We start from the raw sequence: 19,935 nt of genomic DNA, 5'->3' as shown, positions 1-19,935 counted from the left end.
ATATATATATATATATATATATATATATATATATATATATATATATATATATATATTACATTTGTTGAATTTAAAAAAAACAAAAACAAAAAAATCAAATTATTTTAATTATTTAATTTTCAAAAACAAATATTTTTTACCTTTATTATTTAATTTGTTTGGAGTTTAATAATTGTTTCAATCAACTAATAATGATTAAATAGTTATTTCGACGTTTTTAGATTTTAGTAAAATTTAAAAAAATTTAGATTGAAATATATGTTAGACGAACATAACTCTTCACAATGGTACGATATTGTCCACGCATAAACTCTTATATACTTTGGACTTCCCCAAAGGCCTCAAAACGAATGGAGAGAGTATTCATTGATTATAAACTCATGATCATTCCCTAAATTACCCGATGTGGGACTTTCATCATCCAACAATATATATAAAAATGAAAATTAAAAAGACGTTATTTGGTGGGAATTTGAAGCTATGATCTAATCGTCTTTTCTTATTTTTTTCACTATTTATTTTTTTGAAGTAGATAAAAATTTATAATGAATATAAAAAAGGTAGGGATTTATTTAGTTAATTTTGTCGTGTCCATATGGTTTTAGAATAAAAATAAGGTTGTCCGTTTAATTTATTGACATCTTTAAAGCTACTTTAATTTAGATCATTTCCTAAGTAAAATTATGGAAAATGAAATTAAACTGATTTTCAAACATTGACAACGACAATATTTAGGAAACTCTGTGACGCTTACATTATGGCCGTTGGATTAGGTTGTGTCGGACGAAGCCAGGGCGATGTACAACGGCGGCGCTGCTGGTCTGACTTACTGGAGCCCGAATGTGAACATATTCCGAGATCCACGGTGGGGCCGCGGCCAAGAAACTCCCGGCGAAGATCCCTTGGTCGCTGGTACGTATGGCAGCAGCTACGTGAGAGGCCTTCAGGGCAACGACGGCGACCGCCTCAAAGTCGCCGCTTGCTGCAAGCACTTCACCGCCTACGATTTGGACAATTGGAACGGCACCGACCGGTTTCACTTCAACGCCAAGGTAGAGTAAAAAACATAGAAAAATTTGGTTCTTTTATTTATTTATTATTATTATTATTATTATTTCTTGTGAAATCTCACGTTGGTTGGGGAGAGAACCAAACATTTGAGGGTGTGGAAATCTCTCCCTAATAGACGCGTTTTAAAACCTTGAGGTAAAGGGCGCAAGAGAAACTCCAAAATCTAACTGGTTGTGGGCTTGAGGAGAAAGCCCAATAGAGAGACCAAAATATTTACGGGATTGGGCTGTTACAAATGGTATCAGAGTCAAAGATCGAGCAGTGTGGCAGTGAAGACGCTGGGCTCCAAGGAGGTGGATTGTGAGATCCCACATCGGTTGGAGAGGAGAATGAAACATTATTTAGAAAGTGTGGATATCTCTTTATAGCATACACGTTTTAAAACCTTAAGTGGAAGCCTAGAAGAGGGGAAGCCCGAATAGAAAGCCCAAAGAAGACAATATTTGCTAAAAGGGAACTTGGGTTGTAACAAATGGTATTAGAGCTAGATACTAAGCGGTGTGACAGCGAGACGCTGGCCCCCAAGGGGATGAATTCTGAGATCCCACATCGATTGGAGAGGGGAACAAAACATTCTTTAGAAGGTGTGGAAATCTCTTAGAGAAGTCCGAAGAGAAACTCCAAAAAGGACAATATCTGTTAATGGTAAACTTGGGCTATAACAATTGATATCAAAGCCAGACACCGAGTGGTGTGGCAGCAAGAATGCTGACCCTCAACAGGGTGGATTGTCAAATTCCTCATTGGTTAGAGAGTAAAACGAAACATTCTTATAAAATGTGGAAACCTCTCCTATCAGACCCATTTTAAAATCTCGAGTGAAAAATTCAAAGATGATAATATCTACTAGTGGTGGGGTTGAGCTGTTACATTTTTTCGGCTTATTTTGGGGTCGAGTGGACATTGAGATATTGTGGGCCTTATGATGTACAGGTTACTCGACAAGACAGAGTGGACACATTTGATGTGCCGTTTAGGATGTGCGTGAAGGAAGGGAAAGTGGCGAGCGTTATGTGTTCGTACAATCAGGTCAACGGCGTCCCCACTTGCGCTGACCCTAATTTGCTCAAGGGAACCATACGCGATCAATGGCGCCTCAATGGGTCAGTTTTCAATTCCACTTCCCTTTTCATCTTCGAACCATTTAATTCAATTTTGGGCTTTTTCCAGCTACATCGTCTCCGACTGCGATTCCGTCGGAGTCTTTTTCGACAACCAACACTACACGTCCACGGCGGAGGAGGCGGCGGCGGACGCCATTAAAGCCGGCTTGGACTTGGACTGTGGACCCTTTTTAGCTGTCCACACGGAAGACGCTGTGAAGAAGGGATTACTGACGGAAACGGACGTCAATAATGCTCTCATTAACACGGTCACCGTTCAAATGAGGCTTGGAATGTTTGACGGAGCGCCGTCGTCTCAGTCGTACGGAAATTTAGGCCCAAAAGACGTTTGTTCTCCGCCCCACCAACAGCTCGCCCTCGACGCCGCACGACAGGGCATCGTCCTGCTCGAGAACCGCCACTCCACTTTGCCCTTGTCCGCCAATCACCACCGTACCGTCGCCGTTATTGGGCCGAACTCCGACGTCAATCTCACCATGATTGGCAACTATGCTGGTAAGTTGTTGGATCTTATCTTTGCAAGGCCCAGCCCAAGCCCAAGCCCAAGCCCACTTTTTTAAATTTAGGGTTAGCCCAAGCCCACATCTAACACACTTTTTCGGGTTTTTACTTTCGGGCTTTCCCTCAAAGTTTGAAGACATGTCTACTATGGAGAGGGTTTAGTCATATTCCGACCAGTGCCTCACATGGTCCGGTGACTAGCTCTGATACTATTTATAACAGCTCAAACCCACTGCTACGAGATATTGTGTACGATAGCCCGTTACATTCACCATCAGCCTCACTGTTTTAGAAAGTGCCTACTAGGGAGAAGTTTCCACACTCTTATATAAGTTTCCACACCTTTATAAACAATGTTTCACTAGGTGTATGACTCTATAGTTGGAAAGGGGAACAAAACATTCTTTATAAGGTTGTGGAAACATTTTTCTAGTAAACACATTCTAAAACCGTGAGGCTGACAGCTATACGTGACGGGTCAAAACGGACAATAACGGACAATATCTACGAGCTGTGGCTTTAGTCCGTTACATTTCACCGATTTTTATTTTAAAAAATAAAAAAATTGCCAATAAGTGTTATTTACTCCAAAAAATACTCTTTCAAAATCAAAACTAATGTGGAGAACATATATTTAATCCATTGTCCATTTTAGGTGTGGCGTGTGGGTACGTAACGCCACTGGAAGGAATAGCAAGGTACACGGCGGTCATCCACCAGAAAGGCTGCGACGGCGTGGCATGTACGACACAGGATTCCTTCGGTGACGCCATCGCCGCTGCGAGGAGCGCCGACGCGACGGTATTGGTGGTGGGGTTGGACCAATCCATCGAGGCAGAAACCATAGACAGAGACGGATTGTTGCTACCGGGACGGCAACAGGACCTTGTTTCGAGAGTTGCTGCAGCTTCTCGGGGGCCGACCGTGTTGGTTCTGATGTCCGGAGGTCCAATTGATGTGTCTTTTGCTAAGGATGATCCTCGAATTTCTGCAATTTTGTGGGCTGGGTACCCTGGTCAGGCCGGTGGCGCCGCCATTGCTGATGTTCTGTTTGGAACAACAAATCCAGGTACATGACTAAGTTTCTATGAGATCTCATATTGGTCGGGGAACAAGACATTTTTAAATGTTTTACAATCGTGAGACGCGATACGTAACGAGCCAAAACGGACAGTATCCGTTGCCGATGAGTTTGAGTTGTTATAAATGGCATCAAAATTAGACACTGAGTTGTGTGCCAGTAAAGGAGGATGGATTGTGAGATCCCACGTCGGTTGGAGAGGGGAACAAAACATTCATGACCGTGGAAACCTCTCCCTAACAAACTCGATTTAAAATCGTAAGGCTGACAACTATACTTAACGCGCTAAAGTGAACAATATCTTTTCGTGGTGGGCTTGGGCTGTTACAAATGGCATCAGAGCCAAACACCGAGCGGTGTGCCAGCGAGGACGTTGGCTCCAAGGAGAGTTGAGTGTGAGATCTAATATCGGTTAAAGAGGGAAACAAAACATACTTTATAAGAGTATAAGAGTGTAAAAACCTCTCACTAATTGACGCGTTTTAAAATCATAAGGTTGACGATGATATAACAGGCCAAAACGGAGAATATTTGTTAATGGGGTGGGCTTGGGCTGTTATCAAGGGTATTAGAGTCAGACGCTGGGCTCGTGAGATCCCTCTAAATCGATTGGAGAGGGGAACAAAACATTATTTACAAGAACGTAGAAACCTTTTACTAACAGACTCATTTTATGACGGTGAAGTTGACGGTTATACGTAACGGGCCAAAACGGATAATACCCGTCCCTTATTCTTGTTCTTAATTTCACAGGTGGAAGGCTACCAATGACATGGTACCCACAATCCTACCTCTCAAACTTACCGATGACAACCATGGCAATGCGGTCAACTCCATCCTACCCCGGCAGAACCTACCGTTTCTACGCCGGTCCGGTGGTTTACCCTTTCGGCCACGGCTTAAGCTACTCAAATTTCATCAACAAAATCATCAAAGCCCCCACCACCGTCAAAGTCCCCCTCTCCGGCCACCACCACCACCACCAATCTCAATCCGCCGCTTCGCTCTCCAGCAAGGCAATCCGAGTCACCCACGCTAAATGCCAAAACCTCTCTCTAGTCATCCATGTCGACGTGGCAAACAAAGGCGACAGAGACGGGTCACAAACACTGCTCGTATTCGCAACCCCGCCAGCTAGCAGTGGCAGGTGGGTACCACGCAAGCAATTGGTGGCATTCGAGAAAGTCCACCTCGCAGCCGGAACACGGCGGCGCGTGCAAGTCCACATCCATGTTTGCAAGTATTTGAGCGTGGTGGATAAATCAGGGGCGAGGAGGATATCCATGGGCGAACATGATATTCATATTGGTGATACTAAGCTTACAGTGTTGCTCCAACCTGAGACATAGAGAAAAAAGAACTATAAACTGATGAAATGGGGTTTGGGCCTAAAAGAAGGCCCATTAAATTCAAACCATCATATCTCTTCCTTCTTTGTGTGTTTTTTTTTTTTTTTTTTGTTTCTTATACCAAACATCATACTACTCTCTTCTTTGTGTGTGTTTTTATTTTTTTATAGGTGTCGAGCTTTGTTTTAGATGCTCGAAAGTAAATTACGGTACAGTGAAAGTGTTCATATGATTCAACAATTCGATTCACCTGGATTACCTAACTCAAACCATAAAAGTTGTATTGGGTTTTTTGGAAAATCGAAAATTTGAGCAAGTTTGCATATTGTTAGTTTTTTGGTCGGGCTGTGAGATCTCACATCGATTGGAGAGAGGAAGGAGAGTGCTGGTAAGGCCGCTGGGCCTAGATAAGGAGTGCTGGTGAGGCCGCTGAGCCTCGAAGGAAGGTGGATTGTGAGATCCCATATCGGAATAAAGAGTGCTGGTGAGGCCGCTGGGCCTCGAAGGGAGGTGGATTGTGAGATCCCGTATCGGGATGAAATGAAACATTTTTCATCGGGGTGTTCTCTCCCATGCGTTTAGGGAAAGCTCGAACAATATCTGCTAGGTATGGGTTTAACCCAACTCAACCCAACACCCTAACTAAAAAATAAAAGGTTGTGTTGTTCTCACTAATCAGCTCTATACTCTATACGGGTTGTTCCGGTCAACAACCAAACCAATCCGAAATTCGAGTTGGCTTAAAAGTTTTCTCCAACCTATTCTATGTATATATTTTAATGAATTCATGGCGTCACCCTACTGGTCCACGAACTTTCCATGCAAGCAATAGGGTTGACGAAAGCAATAACATTTACCCAAACCTTTTCCTTTCTGAATGGGCATATATATATATATATATATATATATATATATATATAATATTAATTAATTTAATTAATTTAATTTGGAAAATACTAAATACATATCTTTCGCAATAAGGCTGACTTAGAGGGGTGGGCTCGAAAAATATCCTCAAACAAATTCAAAATTAATTAATTAATTAATTAATAATGATCGGATCTGAGCAGCCAATATAGGCTTTGCAAAGCCTGCCTTATATATTCACACGTTTTATTTTATATTTTCCCCCCTTACTTTTTTCCTAATTACGCTTCTATCCCCAGTTCTGGGGAGAAATTGTCTACACTCGGGATCATTGTACAACAATGTGAAAATGGGATCCGAAGGTCCAAAACTGCGGTGGTCAATCAACTTTTTGGATCTGAAATTTCCAGTTTGACTTTTGCCTAATTATTGGATGTGGTCAATGCTGGACTATTAAAACTAACGGTCCGCGGTATATTATTTTATTATTTAATTGGAAAATAAGTATATATATTGAAAATGTAATTTTATAATTTTTAATGGCTGACTTTAATTATTTTATTTTTTTAAAAAATAATAATCTAATATATTCAATAACTCATTAAATACTTAAAAATTAATATTAAAAAAAATTAATTTATAAATGTAAAAATAAAAATAGGTTAAAAACAAGTCAATCATCATCAAGATCCAACTCATCAAATAAAGTTGAAATCTTGAAAATGTGTAGAAGGAAAGTCCCATCACATCTCATTAGAGGGGGTGGACACATCATCAATTGACATGGGGTCGACACGTGGAATCCACGTAAGCAAAGAAAAATAAAACCCAAAAATATTAATTTATTTAAAACTAATGATTTCCATGGTGGGCAGACATGAGACATAGTACATGAATCCTTCCCAATTTTCTTAATTTTAATATAAAATATTATTATTTTTAATTAATTATTATTATTATTAAATGCATAAATCTTAATCTTACTCCTGATAGAGCAGCATTCTCAAGAGGATTACAGGTTACTAAATTAATATTTAATTAATCTTTCCCCATCAATAAAAACAAAATTAATTTTTAATTAATGTTTTAATTAATTTCATTAAGACATTGGATTAAGCTAACATTAACTATATAGTTTCTCTCTCATTAACCATATTTGGCAGAGAGACAATTGTTTATTTTTACTTTATTTATTATTATTATTATTATTATTATTTGTAATAATGAAATATTATATTCATTAATATTTTTGGAGGTAATTTTCTTACCAAATTAGATATGGTCCTTTTTAGACTTTGTTTTCTCTAAGAGCCCTCACAGCCTAGGCACAACGACGCAATTATCAAGGGCACGCTCTACCACTAAACTAATAGTCTGTCGTGCAAGCCTCTCGCTGGGGCCCGCTATGCCAGAGAGAAATCTCATCCCTCTCTTTCCTTTTTTCGCCCCCATGTCGCCACACGGGAAGGACATGGGGACGTAAAAAAGGAGTTCTATCAACTTGTTCTGACCTAAGATAATAAGCTCATGAGTTTAGTCTTACTTCACCGTCGAGAAACAAAAGAAGACTGAACTTTCCCTTAAAGTTTTTAAAACACCTCTACTAATGAGAGGATTTCACACCCTGGTAAAGAATGCTTCCGTTATTCTCCTCTTCAACCGAGGTGAGATTTCACGTAAGTAAAAAAATACACAATAAATGGTAACTTTGGTACGAAATTCATCCATTTGATGAGAAAAAAACATTAAATTTGGAATCTTTTTAAGAACCCAATAGTTCATTTGCAATTTAAAGTAAAAAGAGAAATAAAAACATTAAAATTTGTTTAAATTAAGAGGAAATTTGAAATCTTTCTAAGAACCCATTATTCTATTTGCAATTTAAAGTAAAAATAGAAATGGGTTTTTGATAAAGATGAATAAATTAGAGGGTAGAGAGAGAGAGAAAAAAAGGGTAATTAATTAGTAATTATTAGATTTAAAAAGAAATTAAAAAGGAAAAGTTTTGCAGCAAAAGCAAGAAGGGAAAGCACATGGGAATTGAAGAGCCCAACATATCCATTGGCCACGTGAAGGTTCATCGGGGAGCACGTGCCATGGAGCAGAAAATCCTCAGAGCTGCTCTGGGCTTTAAGAATGGGAGGGCCGCCATTGGAGGGCAGTTTATGAAGCTCTAATATAATACAATTTTCAGAGAGGGTTCTTTGGGGGATAATAATTTAATTAGGGCATCGTGCAGGGTGAAGGACACCATATATATATATATCTATATATATATATATATATATTATAGGACCTTATCCAAAATGGTGTATGATTTTGAATGAATAAGGGAATCTTTAGGAGGACTCTATGCCTTCCTATTGCCCCCTTCCTTACAAACATGTCCCGTTTTTAGAGAGAGATTCACTAATAATTGGTCCAAGTCGGAGTTAAATTTGAGCTATCTTCACATATCGTTTAACTGAGGTTAGAAAGTTAAATTCTTTCATTTTCGCATGTCGTAAGCCTGTGTTGATGTGAGATCTCGTATTGGCTGCGGAGGAAGAAAACAGTCTTTATTAGGGTGTGGAAACCTGGACGCTGAGTCTCGTAGGAGAGTGAATTGTGAGATCACATATCGATTGTTGGTGGGAGAGAAGAACGAAGTATTCTTTATAAGGGTATGAAAACCTAGATGCTAGGTTCTCAAGGAGAGTGAATTGTGAGATCCACATCAGTTGAAGGAGGAGAACGAAACATTATTTATAAGAGTGGAAATCTCATTCTAGCCGACACGAGGCGGTGTGCCAGTAAGAAAGTTGGCCCCAAAAGGGAGTGGATTGTGAGGTCCCACATCGGTTGAAGAGAAGAACGAAATATTCTTTATAAGAGTGTGAAAACCTCTCTCTAAGAGACGTGTTTTAAAAAGCTTACAGAGAAGCTGGTAAGAGAAAATCTAAAAAGGACCGTATCTTAGTGGACGCTTCCGATGTTACAGCTGATTATAGCAAACTGTGAGAGTATAAGTATTTTCATTTTATAAATAAATGTGTAATTTTATATTAATTTAGAATGATGACGTATTAATTATCACTTTTTAATACTGATATTTTAATAAATTATATATTAGAATTATAGTAAACGGAAAATCAAATTATAGTCGCAAAAATATTAATATCCATAAATGCAATTAAGCAAAATTTAAGTCAAAGATGTAAAGATTCTTGTAATTAAAATCGGGAGCATTTGAGATATTTCTACAATTTTAAATACTTAGTTCTTAATAATTTATTCACCATAAATTTTTGTTATTATCCGTTAATTTTATTATTATTTTTATTAGGCCGTGTTAAACTTATATTAGAATATACTCGCGTTTAAATTAGAATTTTAGGCCGTTTATCTCAATCGTGTTTCCAAATTTTAAAATGTTTCTGTGTCTTAAATTTTCAATTTTGTATTTTAATTAGAGAAATCCATTTTACTTACTGATCGAGACTCAGTAGGGATCTGCCCTAAACGAGATAGAAAATACCCATTTAAACAGAGAATAGGAGATGGAGTGGAAAATGAGGAAATACCCGTTTAGACAAATAGGGATCTGCCCTAAATTTTCAATCTTTTACCGTTTTTCTCCACCACCACTGTTGGCTTTGACGTCGCAGGGGCAGTCGTTATGGCTGCCACATGCAGAGCCGATTGATTACTCTTTGACTTCACCGTTTTGACCTCCAAATCAGACTCCACTCCAAGATTTTTCATTCCAATTTTCGAAAAAATAAATAGAAAATTTCGAATGAACGAAGAATTAAATAGGTGGTGGGAATGAGGACAGAGAAGGCTTCCCGTCCCCGAACATTTATGTATTTTTATTAAATAATTTCTTTATTTCTTGAAATTGGATTTTCCAAATAATTCAATTTTTTTAGTTGAATTCATTGAGCCAATAATTTTGATACAATCTTGAAGCACAAGCTTGACTCATGTGGGGCTTTTTTTGTTGGCTCTCCCAATCTTCAGAGCTCCACTAAAAAAAGTCAACCATAAAATACAAAAAAAGAAGCCAATATAATTCAACATGACACGTGTTGGCCACCAATAATTTCAAGCAAAAATAACAAAATAATAATAATAATTAATTAATTAATTTCAAGCAAATGCCAATGTCCCCATTTATCATAATATATTCATATGCTCATTTTTCTTCTCATTCAGACATCACATGTGTTTATTTATGTATTTAAACTATATAATAAGGTTTATAATTACACATTTTTCATTATATATTCAAATTAATATCCAAACTTTAGGTTAATAATTATTTATCTTTTTGCCTTTAGGTTCTTGTCTTTAACTACAAGGGTCGTTGTCCCGTTTCACATGCAAAAACAAGGACTTACTTTCTTACACGACAAAAATATGTATCTACTTTGAGGGAAAAAAAAAACGTCTTTACTCATCACTTTCAAAGGGGGTCGTTTTGTCGTATCTGATATTATAGACGTTGAAAGAGAAAATTCATTTGTATATTTAAGAAGATACCAACGAAAATGGAGGACCTCCTAGTTCTAATTTGAAGCAACGAACCAAGCTCGTGTCTGTATTCTATTATTGTTATTTTTCTTCTTTTGATTTACTAACTATCATTTATATATCCATGATCGTGGGACTCTAACAATCCTCTTCTCGAACAAATTACACCATTGAACCTCCTTTGACAACTCCTTCTATCTAGAGCACTCGAACAAAATACACCATCGAGCCTCTCCTTAAAGTCATCTAATCGTCCAACACTATTCTAGATGACCCTTTTTCTCTAGAGCACATTGCCGGTCCAATAAAACCCGATCAGGGATTTTCATCCTGAGTGCACCTCTGAGACTCACGTCTTTGTTCAACACCTAAACCACTATGACTATACCTTCGAGACTCACAACTTTTGTTCGATATTTGAAGATTCTATTGACACGACTCTGATAACGTATAATAATATACACGATTTGTGTATATATATATATATAATATATGAAGCAATAATAGTAGGCAATGATGTGTATGTGTGTGTGTGTAAAGAAGAGAGTGCGATGTATACGTGGATGACAACCAGGATGAGGTGAGGTGTGAGAGAAGGCGGCAGGAGCAGCAGCAGCTTATATGTGCATGGAGAAACGGCTTTTGGTCGTCCTACAACTAAGCCCCACTGGTCCCTAAAACCTTAACCTCTTTCAGGGACACAGCCCCAAGGGGGGGCTGCCCTTCTGTAGGGTCCCCTGTCCTTTCATCATTTCTCTCATGCCCTACCTCTCTTTACATTTTGGATAAGCTTTCCCTTGGGGACCTCATCATTCTATCATCTCCATGTACATATACATACACATACATGCATATATATATATATATATATATATATATATATCTCGCCCGTTCTCTAATTATAATTTGATTGTAGAATAAATTGTATCATCGGGTATGAGTTTTTGTGGATTCATAAAGTATTTTTAATCATAGTGCATTATTACTTGCTGTTTAGAAAGAAAAAAAAACGTAAGATTTTGTTGAACTAACGAAATGCTTAGAAAATCGAACTCGAGTGACGTTTATGAGATCCCACATCGGTTGGAGAGGGGAACGAAACATTCTTTATAAGGGTGTGAGAACATCTCCCTAGTAGCCATGTTTTAAAAACTTTCAGGCTGACAACTATATGTAACAGGGTTAAAGTAGACAATATTTACTAGTAGCCATGTTTTAAAAACTTTTAGGCTGACAACTATATGTAACAGGGTTAAAGTAGACAATATCTGCTAGTAACTTTTAGGCTGACAACTATACGTAACAGGGTCAAAGTAGACAATATCTGCTAGTAGCCATGTTTTAAAAACTTTTAGGCTGACAACTATACGTAACAGGGTCAAAGTAGACAATATCTACTAGTAGCCATGTTTTAAAAACTTTCAGGCTGACAACTATACGTAACAGGGTCAAAGTAGATAATATCTGCTAGTAGCCATGTTTTAAAAACTTTTAGGCTGACAAGTATACGTAGCAGGGTCAAAGTAGACAATATCTGCTAGTAGCCATGTTCTAAAAATTTTCAGGCTGACGACTATATGTAACAGGGTCAAAGTAAACAATATCTGCTAGTAGCCATATTTTAAAAATTTTTAAACTGACAACTATATGTAACAGGGTCAAAGTAGACAATATCTGCTAATAGTGGGCTTAAACCATTACCATAGGAATTTTTATTTTATTGTATTTTTGTTGATTTTTTATAAATTATTTTAAAGAAAAATGCTTAATTATTAAGTTGACTAACTTACATTAATTTGTTAATTTAAGATCATTGATTGAAAGTATTTAAAATTCAATTAATTGCATTAATTTATATTTTTTAAAACAGCTATATTTAATAATTATAAAATAATATTAAATTTTTTTTCCCCCTCCTACTAATATTTTCCCCAACTTCCATCACCAAGAATGAATTGGTAGAATATTATTAAACAAGCTTTTTGTTATAATCCAAAACGCTGTCGTTTATGTATTTCCAATCATTGTTCGTAAAATTGCCAACAAGGCAATAATGAAAACCAAGAAAACAAAATAATAATAAAATAAAATTGATGCTGAGCTGGCATTATGGCACAGTCATCCTTGTCATGATTCCAAATCATTATTCGACACGTGGAGGCATTATATTTGGTATTGCCATTATTTATGCCTCAATTTAAGCTATTTTTATTTTTTTCTTAAATTATGTGATATATAAAGAATTATTTATTATAATTAATATAATTTAAAAAAAAATGGGTATTTTTGTTAATTGTTTTTTTATTTGATTATGTGGGGGAAAATTAATTTCTTATTTTTGAACTTAAAATTAAATGGGTGAATTAAATTTAAGCTTTTGATTCCATTGTTAATATATTAAAGACATAGGTATTTTTATATAATTAAAAATGACGTGGCAGAGAAGGGTGATGTGGCAGAAGAGAAGGGCATAAAAAGAGGAAGAAATGTGAGGGCAAAATGGGAATTTTGAAGAGAAAGGGCATATGGGATAGGTAGATATGGGTATCTAAGTACATGTGCATTCATTAAAATGAGAGAGAGAGAGAGAGAGAGAGAGAAGGGCATGAAAATGAAATCAAAAGCAAAGTCCCAAAAGGAAAAGCCATGATTCTTGTGCTTTCTTTTCTCTTGAATAATTAATATGCTCGAGTATAGATCGAACGACTAAGTGTTGTTTTTTCGAGTTTAAGATATGGGGTCGAATTATCGAACTTTACGATGATAAATTGTGTCTTGTTTATTGAAATATTGTACACTTTCGTTAGACTCACGGTTTTAAAACGCGTCTACTAGAAAGAGGTTTCTACACTTTTACAAAGAATGTTTCGTTCCTCTTTCCAACCAATATGAGATCCACAATCCAACCCCTTGAGATTGGCTTTGATACACTTTTATGACCATCAATCTCACTCTTCTAAACGCGTCTACTAGGAAGAGACTTCCACACCCTTATAAGAAATGTTTCGTTCCCCTCTACATCCGATATGGGATCTCACAATTATACTCAAATCAGCTAGTGATTAGGTACCAAATGGATTGTGGGTGCACTCCTCTCGTCTATAACGTAATATTGAAAAAGAGTCAAATGGGTGTGACAAAATAGATCAGTAAACAGTAACAAAAAAACCTAATAAAAACGTCTCGCCACCCATTTGAAGTATTAAGAATTTGACAAAAACGTCTAAATGTAGCTAAAAAAAACACTCGAACTTAATTATATAATTTTAAGGTGAAATTAGTGTTTTGGATTAAGAGAAAAGAATTGGATAAAATTAAAAAAAAATGTAATAATTGTAACATGGGCATCAACCCTTTTGGCAACATAGTTCCTATTGCAATGAAAGAGTAGTTGAGATTAATGATGTAGAGGAAGATTATTGGCTAAAGAAGGGAAAATCATTGAGACTTATTTATTTATTTTATTTTATTTAAAAATAATGAATTTAATAAGAATAATAATTATGATGGTTAAAATAGTAAATTTAGGGCAAACGGAAATAAATAAGCGCACATCTTTTCCACACGTCTTATGCTTACTTTTCAGCCAATTTTATGGCGTTTTTAATATATCTTTTTCAAACCGGTGGTTCAATCCAATCCAATCACCCGTGATGAAATAATTACCCCCACTATCCGGTTTCTTCTCCTCACCTCACCGGCTGTACCCGGTCACCCCACGGAAGAAATTAACTATTTTAAGAAACTAAAAAAAAAACTATTTTATGTTCGGTTGAATAACAATTTTAATTTTTTTAATTATTATTTTTTTAAATATTTAGTCTAGTTTAGTTTTAAAAATTGACAAATAAAAAGGCTAAATAATTATATAATGAAGCTTTAATTAATGTAATTATTTAGTTGTTGATATTTTAAAGCTTTGAACTGAATATATTAATTGACGGGTTTATAAAAGTTAAAAAATATATATTTTTATATAACAAAAATTAAAAAATATATATTTTTAAAACGGAAATAAGACTTCAAATAAAAAAGAAAACTTTATTTTCTTTTCAACCATTATTCTTATAAATATTTTATCTGTTGAATTATAATTATACACCAATTTAAGCTAACTAAAAAAATGTTATTTATTTATTAATTAAAAAAAAAAGAATTACTTGGGGTGGGGTGACATGGATGCCTGGCCACGTGGGCCCCACTTACCCTCTAGAATAGGACACCTAGCCCTCCCACTGTAATTTAGAGAGAGAGAGAATCTATTGTGTGCTGCCAGCTATGAAGCTGAAGGATCAAAGCTTTCCCTTGAGGTCAAAGCTGGCATTTTTCCCTTTCTTTTTTCCTCTCTCTCTCTCTCTCTCTCTCTCTACACTCCCCCTTCTTCTTCTTCTTCCTCCTTACTCTTATTTACTCTCTCCCCCGTTTCTTCTTCACATTTCAAATCTCTCTCTCTCTCTCTCTCTCTCTCTCACAAATTCTCCGCCATTTATTAAACACAAATGTTGCACTGAACCAAAGAACAGAGCACATCGAGAGAGGGAGAGAGAGAGAGAAGAAGAAGAAAAACAGAGCCCCTGTAAGGCTCAAGGGAATCCGCATTCCCGTTCATATCTTTGATTTATGAAGGGTGTCTGATTCTTCTTCATCATCATCGTCGTCGTCAACAACAACAACAACAACAACAACAATGGCTGTCTCTTCCCAATCTTCCTCCTCCTCTGACAAGAAGAACTGGTGGCTCACCAACAAAAAGGTAAACATTTCTTCAATCCCCACCTCATTTTTTTCCTTTTTCTCAAATGGGTTTTTGATTTTCTTCAATACCCACATTTCAGATTGTTGATAAATACCTCAAAGATGCTCGAACCCTCATTGCCACTCAAGAACAGAGAGAGCTTTTAGCCGCTTTGAACCTCATCGATGCGGCTTTGGCTCTTTCCCCCAAGCTCGAACAAGCCCTCGAGCTTAAAGCCAGAGCCCTCCTCTGTCTTCGCCGCTTTAAAGATGTCGCCGATATGCTTCAGGATTATATTCCGAGTTTCAAGATCGCCGGTGAGGATTCCGGAAGCTCCGATGGCTCCTCACAGCTGCTCTCCAAGGACCGAGTTAAGCTTCTTGGATCCTCCGACTCGCCCGGTTGTGACTCGTCCTTTAAATGCTTCTCCGTTTCCGATTTGAAGAAGAAGGTCATGGCTGGACTCTGTAAAAACTGCAACAAAGAAGGGCAATGGAGGTAAAAGACAATCGGAAATCCTCTGTTTTATTGATTTTTCTTTCTTCTTCTTTGGGGGCGTAATTCTTCGTATTAAATGCTTTATGGGTTCGGCTTTTTATGTGATGTTATTATTGCTATTTATTATCATGATTCAGGCGACATGGTTTCTGTTGGTTTTTGAGTAAATGCTCCGCAAACTGCAAACCCCATTATTCATTTCTTCTTTTAAACCTTTTGTTTTCTGGGTTTTTCTTGGGCTTCCTTTCTCTGCAAGGTTCCTCTGTTTCTTATCTTGATGGGTTTTGTTGTAGATATTTGATCTTGGGTCAAGCTTGTTGTCATTTGGGGCTGATGGAAGATGCCATGGTTCTTCTTCAGACTGGTAAGCGCCTTGCAATGGCGGCATATCGCCGTGAGAGTATATGCCGGTCTGAAGATAGCTTCTCACTCTCTGATTTCCCTTTCTCCGGTGAGATATCGACCACGAAGCCACCGAATACGCCGCCTCGAGCTCTCTCCGATTCTGAAACGATCACTAATCTCCTTAGCCACATTAAGCTTCTCATTCGGAAGAGGACTGCTGCTCTAGCTGCCCTTGATGCTGGCCTCTATGCTGAGGCTATTCGTCACTTCAGCAAGATCGTTGATGGTCGCCGAGGTGCCCCTCAAGGCTTCCTTGCTGAATGTTATATGTATAGAGCCTCTGCTTATCAATCGGCTGGTCGAATTGCAGAGGCCATTGCTGATTGCAATCAAACACTGGCACTGAATCCTAGCTGCATTCAAGCTTTAGAGACTCGAGCTGTGCTTTTCGAAACGATTCGATGCTTACCGGATTGTTTGCACGATCTCGAACATTTGAAGCTTCTGTATAATACCATGTTGAGGGATAGAAAGCTGCCCGGTTCGGCTTGGAAGCGACAGACGACGCGATACAGAGAGATTCCAGGGAAGCTCTGTGCATTAACTGTCAAAATTCAAGGACTGAAGCAGAGAGTTGCTTCTGGAGAAACTGGGAATGCGGATTACTATTCTTTGATGGGGCTGCGTCGAGGGTGTTCGAGGTCGGAATTGGAGAGAGCTCATTTGCTGCTATGTTTACGACACAAACCCGATAAAGCTACAAACTTCATTGAGCGGTGTGAACTTTCAGATGACCGTGATCTCGATTCGGTTCGAGACAAGGCAAAAATGTCAGCATTGCTGCTATATAGAATGCTTCAGAAGGGCTACTCAAGCATAATGGCAACAATCTCCAACGAGGAAGAGGCAGAGAAACAGAGAAAGAAAGCTGCAGCTGCATTACAAGCAGCCCAAGCTGTTGCAATTCAAGTGCAGCAGCAGCAGCAACAACAAGCTCAAGAATGCAAGCTAGAAAGAGAACTCATCAAAGCTTCAAACACACAATCCAAACCTCCAAAACCCGGACATATCAGCACGTCGACCACCAAATCCTCGGACGACAAATCAGCATTCCAAGGAGTATTCTGCCGTGATCTTGCAACAGTCGGTAATTTGCTATCGCAAGTCGGATTAAACCGACCCCTCCCGGTCAAGTACGAGGCATTGAGCTGCTAAATTCACAACTACAAATCACAAACCAATCTGTAAAACATGGGATTTGGAAATCTTGAGGTTTTTGGTTGATACGGCAGGGAAATCTCTGGTTCAACTTCTCTTATTTTTGTACAAAACAAAACCATGTCCAAAAGAAACAAAATTACTGCCGGAAAAATTTTGGTCCCTGTTCTTCATTGTTCTTCATTTCTACTGTTTGTACAGAATCATCATCATCATCAGTTCAGCTTCAACATTTCATTATCTCTCTCTCTCTCTTTTAATTTAAATTTTCAGTGAAGTCTCTTTCAATCTCTTCTCTTGTTAATGAGTTTGGTGGCATTGAATTCTCGGTATTGGCATTGTAATCTTCAAATTGCAATGGCAGAGAATAGTTCAGAACCAACCCATGTTTGAATTCATTCATTTGTCTTATCCCATTTTCTCTTCTTCATGGGGTTGGCTTCTATCAAGCTGACAAGTCAGCAGGTCCTCCAAGTTTCAGATTTTTGAAAAAAGCACCACAATGGGTGGGGGTAAAACTGCAAAATCATGAACAAATTTGTTCAGTCAGCCGTAGAGTAGAAGGGAGTGGCAGAAGAAAGCTGATGAGCTTATGAGTTTGGTTTGGTTTGGTTCTGTAAAGGAATTGTCATTTCATTCAGCCTTTTACTTTGGACTTTGTCTGTCTCTGTTCTGAATCCTTTCACTGTTCTTGCTTTGTTGTTGTTGTGCCATTTCTTTTCTCTATCCTCTCAGCTTTTCTTTTGGATCTAAAATTATTGCTAAGAACCCAACTTTTTACATCGAATTTGATTCCTTCCTCTCATTGTTCTTTTCTCCCTTTTCCATTTTAGAGAGAATAACATGCCATTTTCTTTCTTTTTACAACCCTATTGTAGATTGTCCCGAGTCATATGGTTCCGAGCTCGAGAGTCGAGATTCTAGAGTTGAGTTTGCCACTCGGTCCTATCTACTCAATTTCTTTTTGTATTTCAGTTTAGTAATATGTAGAGTGGAAGATTTAAACATCTGACCTCTTGATCAAAGACATGTCTTAATTAGCTAAACTGAGCTGAGAATGATACATATACTTGAATTACTATATCTCGTTTCTCGAGCTACATATTTTGAGAATACCTAAAATAGTGTGAAGGAAGGGGTAAAATGGTTTTCCATTTTTAACCCATTGAAGGTAAGACGGTAAGTTTTTGGGTAAGAAAATCCAAACACATTTAAGGAGGGTTGTTGAGCAATCAATTGGTATTCAGCTTTTTAACCACAAAATGTGCAGTAATTTTGAATGATTTAAGGAGTGGGATGAATGTGGTAATTTTCCTGCCACCTATGAGAAAAAGGTAGAGCATCATTATATGGAATTGATTCTTGTTTGTTCACTTTAATTAACACAAAGCCTAGGATCAATTGATTGCTAATGTTCTTCCTCTGCACCTTTTATAAAAGCTCTCTGATCCAATACAAAAGAAAAAGGACATCCCATGGGTTTAACGAGTTCTTAGCATCTTTTTAACTTGGGATGGGTAAGGAACTTATTTAATTAGGATTGAATTCAAATTAACAAAAACTTTAAAAATTTTATGTTTGGGTTGAAAAATTTTACAACTAAACAATTGGGTTAGGTCGAAAAAAATGTTCCAACCAAACCCGACCCAATCCACTGACACCTGTACTTATTCTAAATGTTGTTTCTGTGTCTACTAATTCTAGGGCAATTTTAATAGAGTCACAAGAGAATACTACTTACAATATTATGATGTTTTTAAGCTGAAACCAAGTGATTAAGATGTTTTTCTCATAAGCTACGTTAACTTGGATCAGACCAAATTGACTATCTTTCCTGCTTTCTTCTATTTATCGAGCCTTAGCACCTCAAAACTACAGTTTGATTACATTCTAAGCTCAATATCGCATTATACTTTGATCTCCATGTAAGAAGTAAAACACGAACAAAAAGATAACGATAGCTTTAACTCCTCTTCTCCTTCACAAAAAATCTCTAACCCAAAAGAAAAGTCTTATCTTTGCTTGGAAGAGATGTAGTCGGGTTTGAAATATATTTGATCCTTTGAATAGACTCCATCGGCACATGTCTATACACATCTCTTTAACCAAATTCCCTTTAGGAATAACTTGGGCTCTTTGTTTTATGCCAAAATTCCCACTTACATTAAATTTTATTGTTGCACAGAAAGGATATTAAATTATGGAAATGGTTCAAAGGATTGGGCTCACAAAATGTTCGTCTTAAAATGTCAAATTTTTGTGCAAAAAGACATGGGTTCCACATCTCATTCACACCCTTCAAAGTTTTGAATTCTCCCCCATAACAGAGCAACTTGTACATACATACATATATATATATATATATATTTTGTTTGTAATTATCAATCCACACCTCAGAAAGAATGAGGTCAGCAATATTTAACAATAACAACTTGTAAATTGTCACGAAGAATATATTCAGATATGATGTATTGACATTTATTTAGTTTATAACTCTCATTTATTTGGTTCGTAATCTTATATAAAGTTTTGTCTAGCATTGTGTCAAGTCATTGTCATTTTGTATTTGTCTAGAGGTAATTGAGAGAATCTGTGTGAGAGACTTTGTAGTGTGAGAGTGTGAGAGATACA

General features: G+C 37.2%; 2 protein-coding genes across 2 annotated transcripts in view; both read left to right on the top strand.

The window, feature by feature from the left end:
* Nucleotides 1-5,409, top strand: part of LOC111460754 (probable beta-D-xylosidase 2) — a 7,038-nt gene extending 1,629 nt beyond the window's left edge. The window contains exons 2-6 of the mRNA XM_023104026.1: nt 774-1,052; nt 2,005-2,174; nt 2,242-2,690; nt 3,352-3,765; nt 4,531-5,409. Coding sequence (XP_022959794.1) covers nt 774-1,052; nt 2,005-2,174; nt 2,242-2,690; nt 3,352-3,765; nt 4,531-5,126 — 1,908 coding nt within the window. The 3' untranslated portion in view covers nt 5,127-5,409. The remainder of the gene's footprint in view (nt 1-773; nt 1,053-2,004; nt 2,175-2,241; nt 2,691-3,351; nt 3,766-4,530) is intronic.
* A 9,483-nt stretch (nt 5,410-14,892) lies between these two features.
* On the top strand, nt 14,893-17,544 carry LOC111460755. Its single transcript, XM_023104027.1, has 3 exons — nt 14,893-15,261; nt 15,344-15,741; nt 16,035-17,544. Exons 1-3 carry the CDS (start codon nt 15,196-15,198, stop codon nt 17,299-17,301), a joined length of 1,731 nt encoding a protein of 576 aa, XP_022959795.1. The 5' UTR covers nt 14,893-15,195; the 3' UTR covers nt 17,302-17,544.
* The last annotated feature ends 2,391 nt before the right edge of the window (nt 17,545-19,935 follow it).

Source organism: Cucurbita moschata, unplaced genomic scaffold, assembly GCF_002738365.1.
Source record: "Cucurbita moschata cultivar Rifu unplaced genomic scaffold, Cmos_1.0 Cmo_Scf00024, whole genome shotgun sequence".
NCBI classification, from domain to species: Eukaryota; Viridiplantae; Streptophyta; class Magnoliopsida; order Cucurbitales; family Cucurbitaceae; genus Cucurbita; species Cucurbita moschata.
Note: the sequence above shows the minus strand (reverse complement) of the source record. Positions and strands in the feature narration are given on the sequence as shown.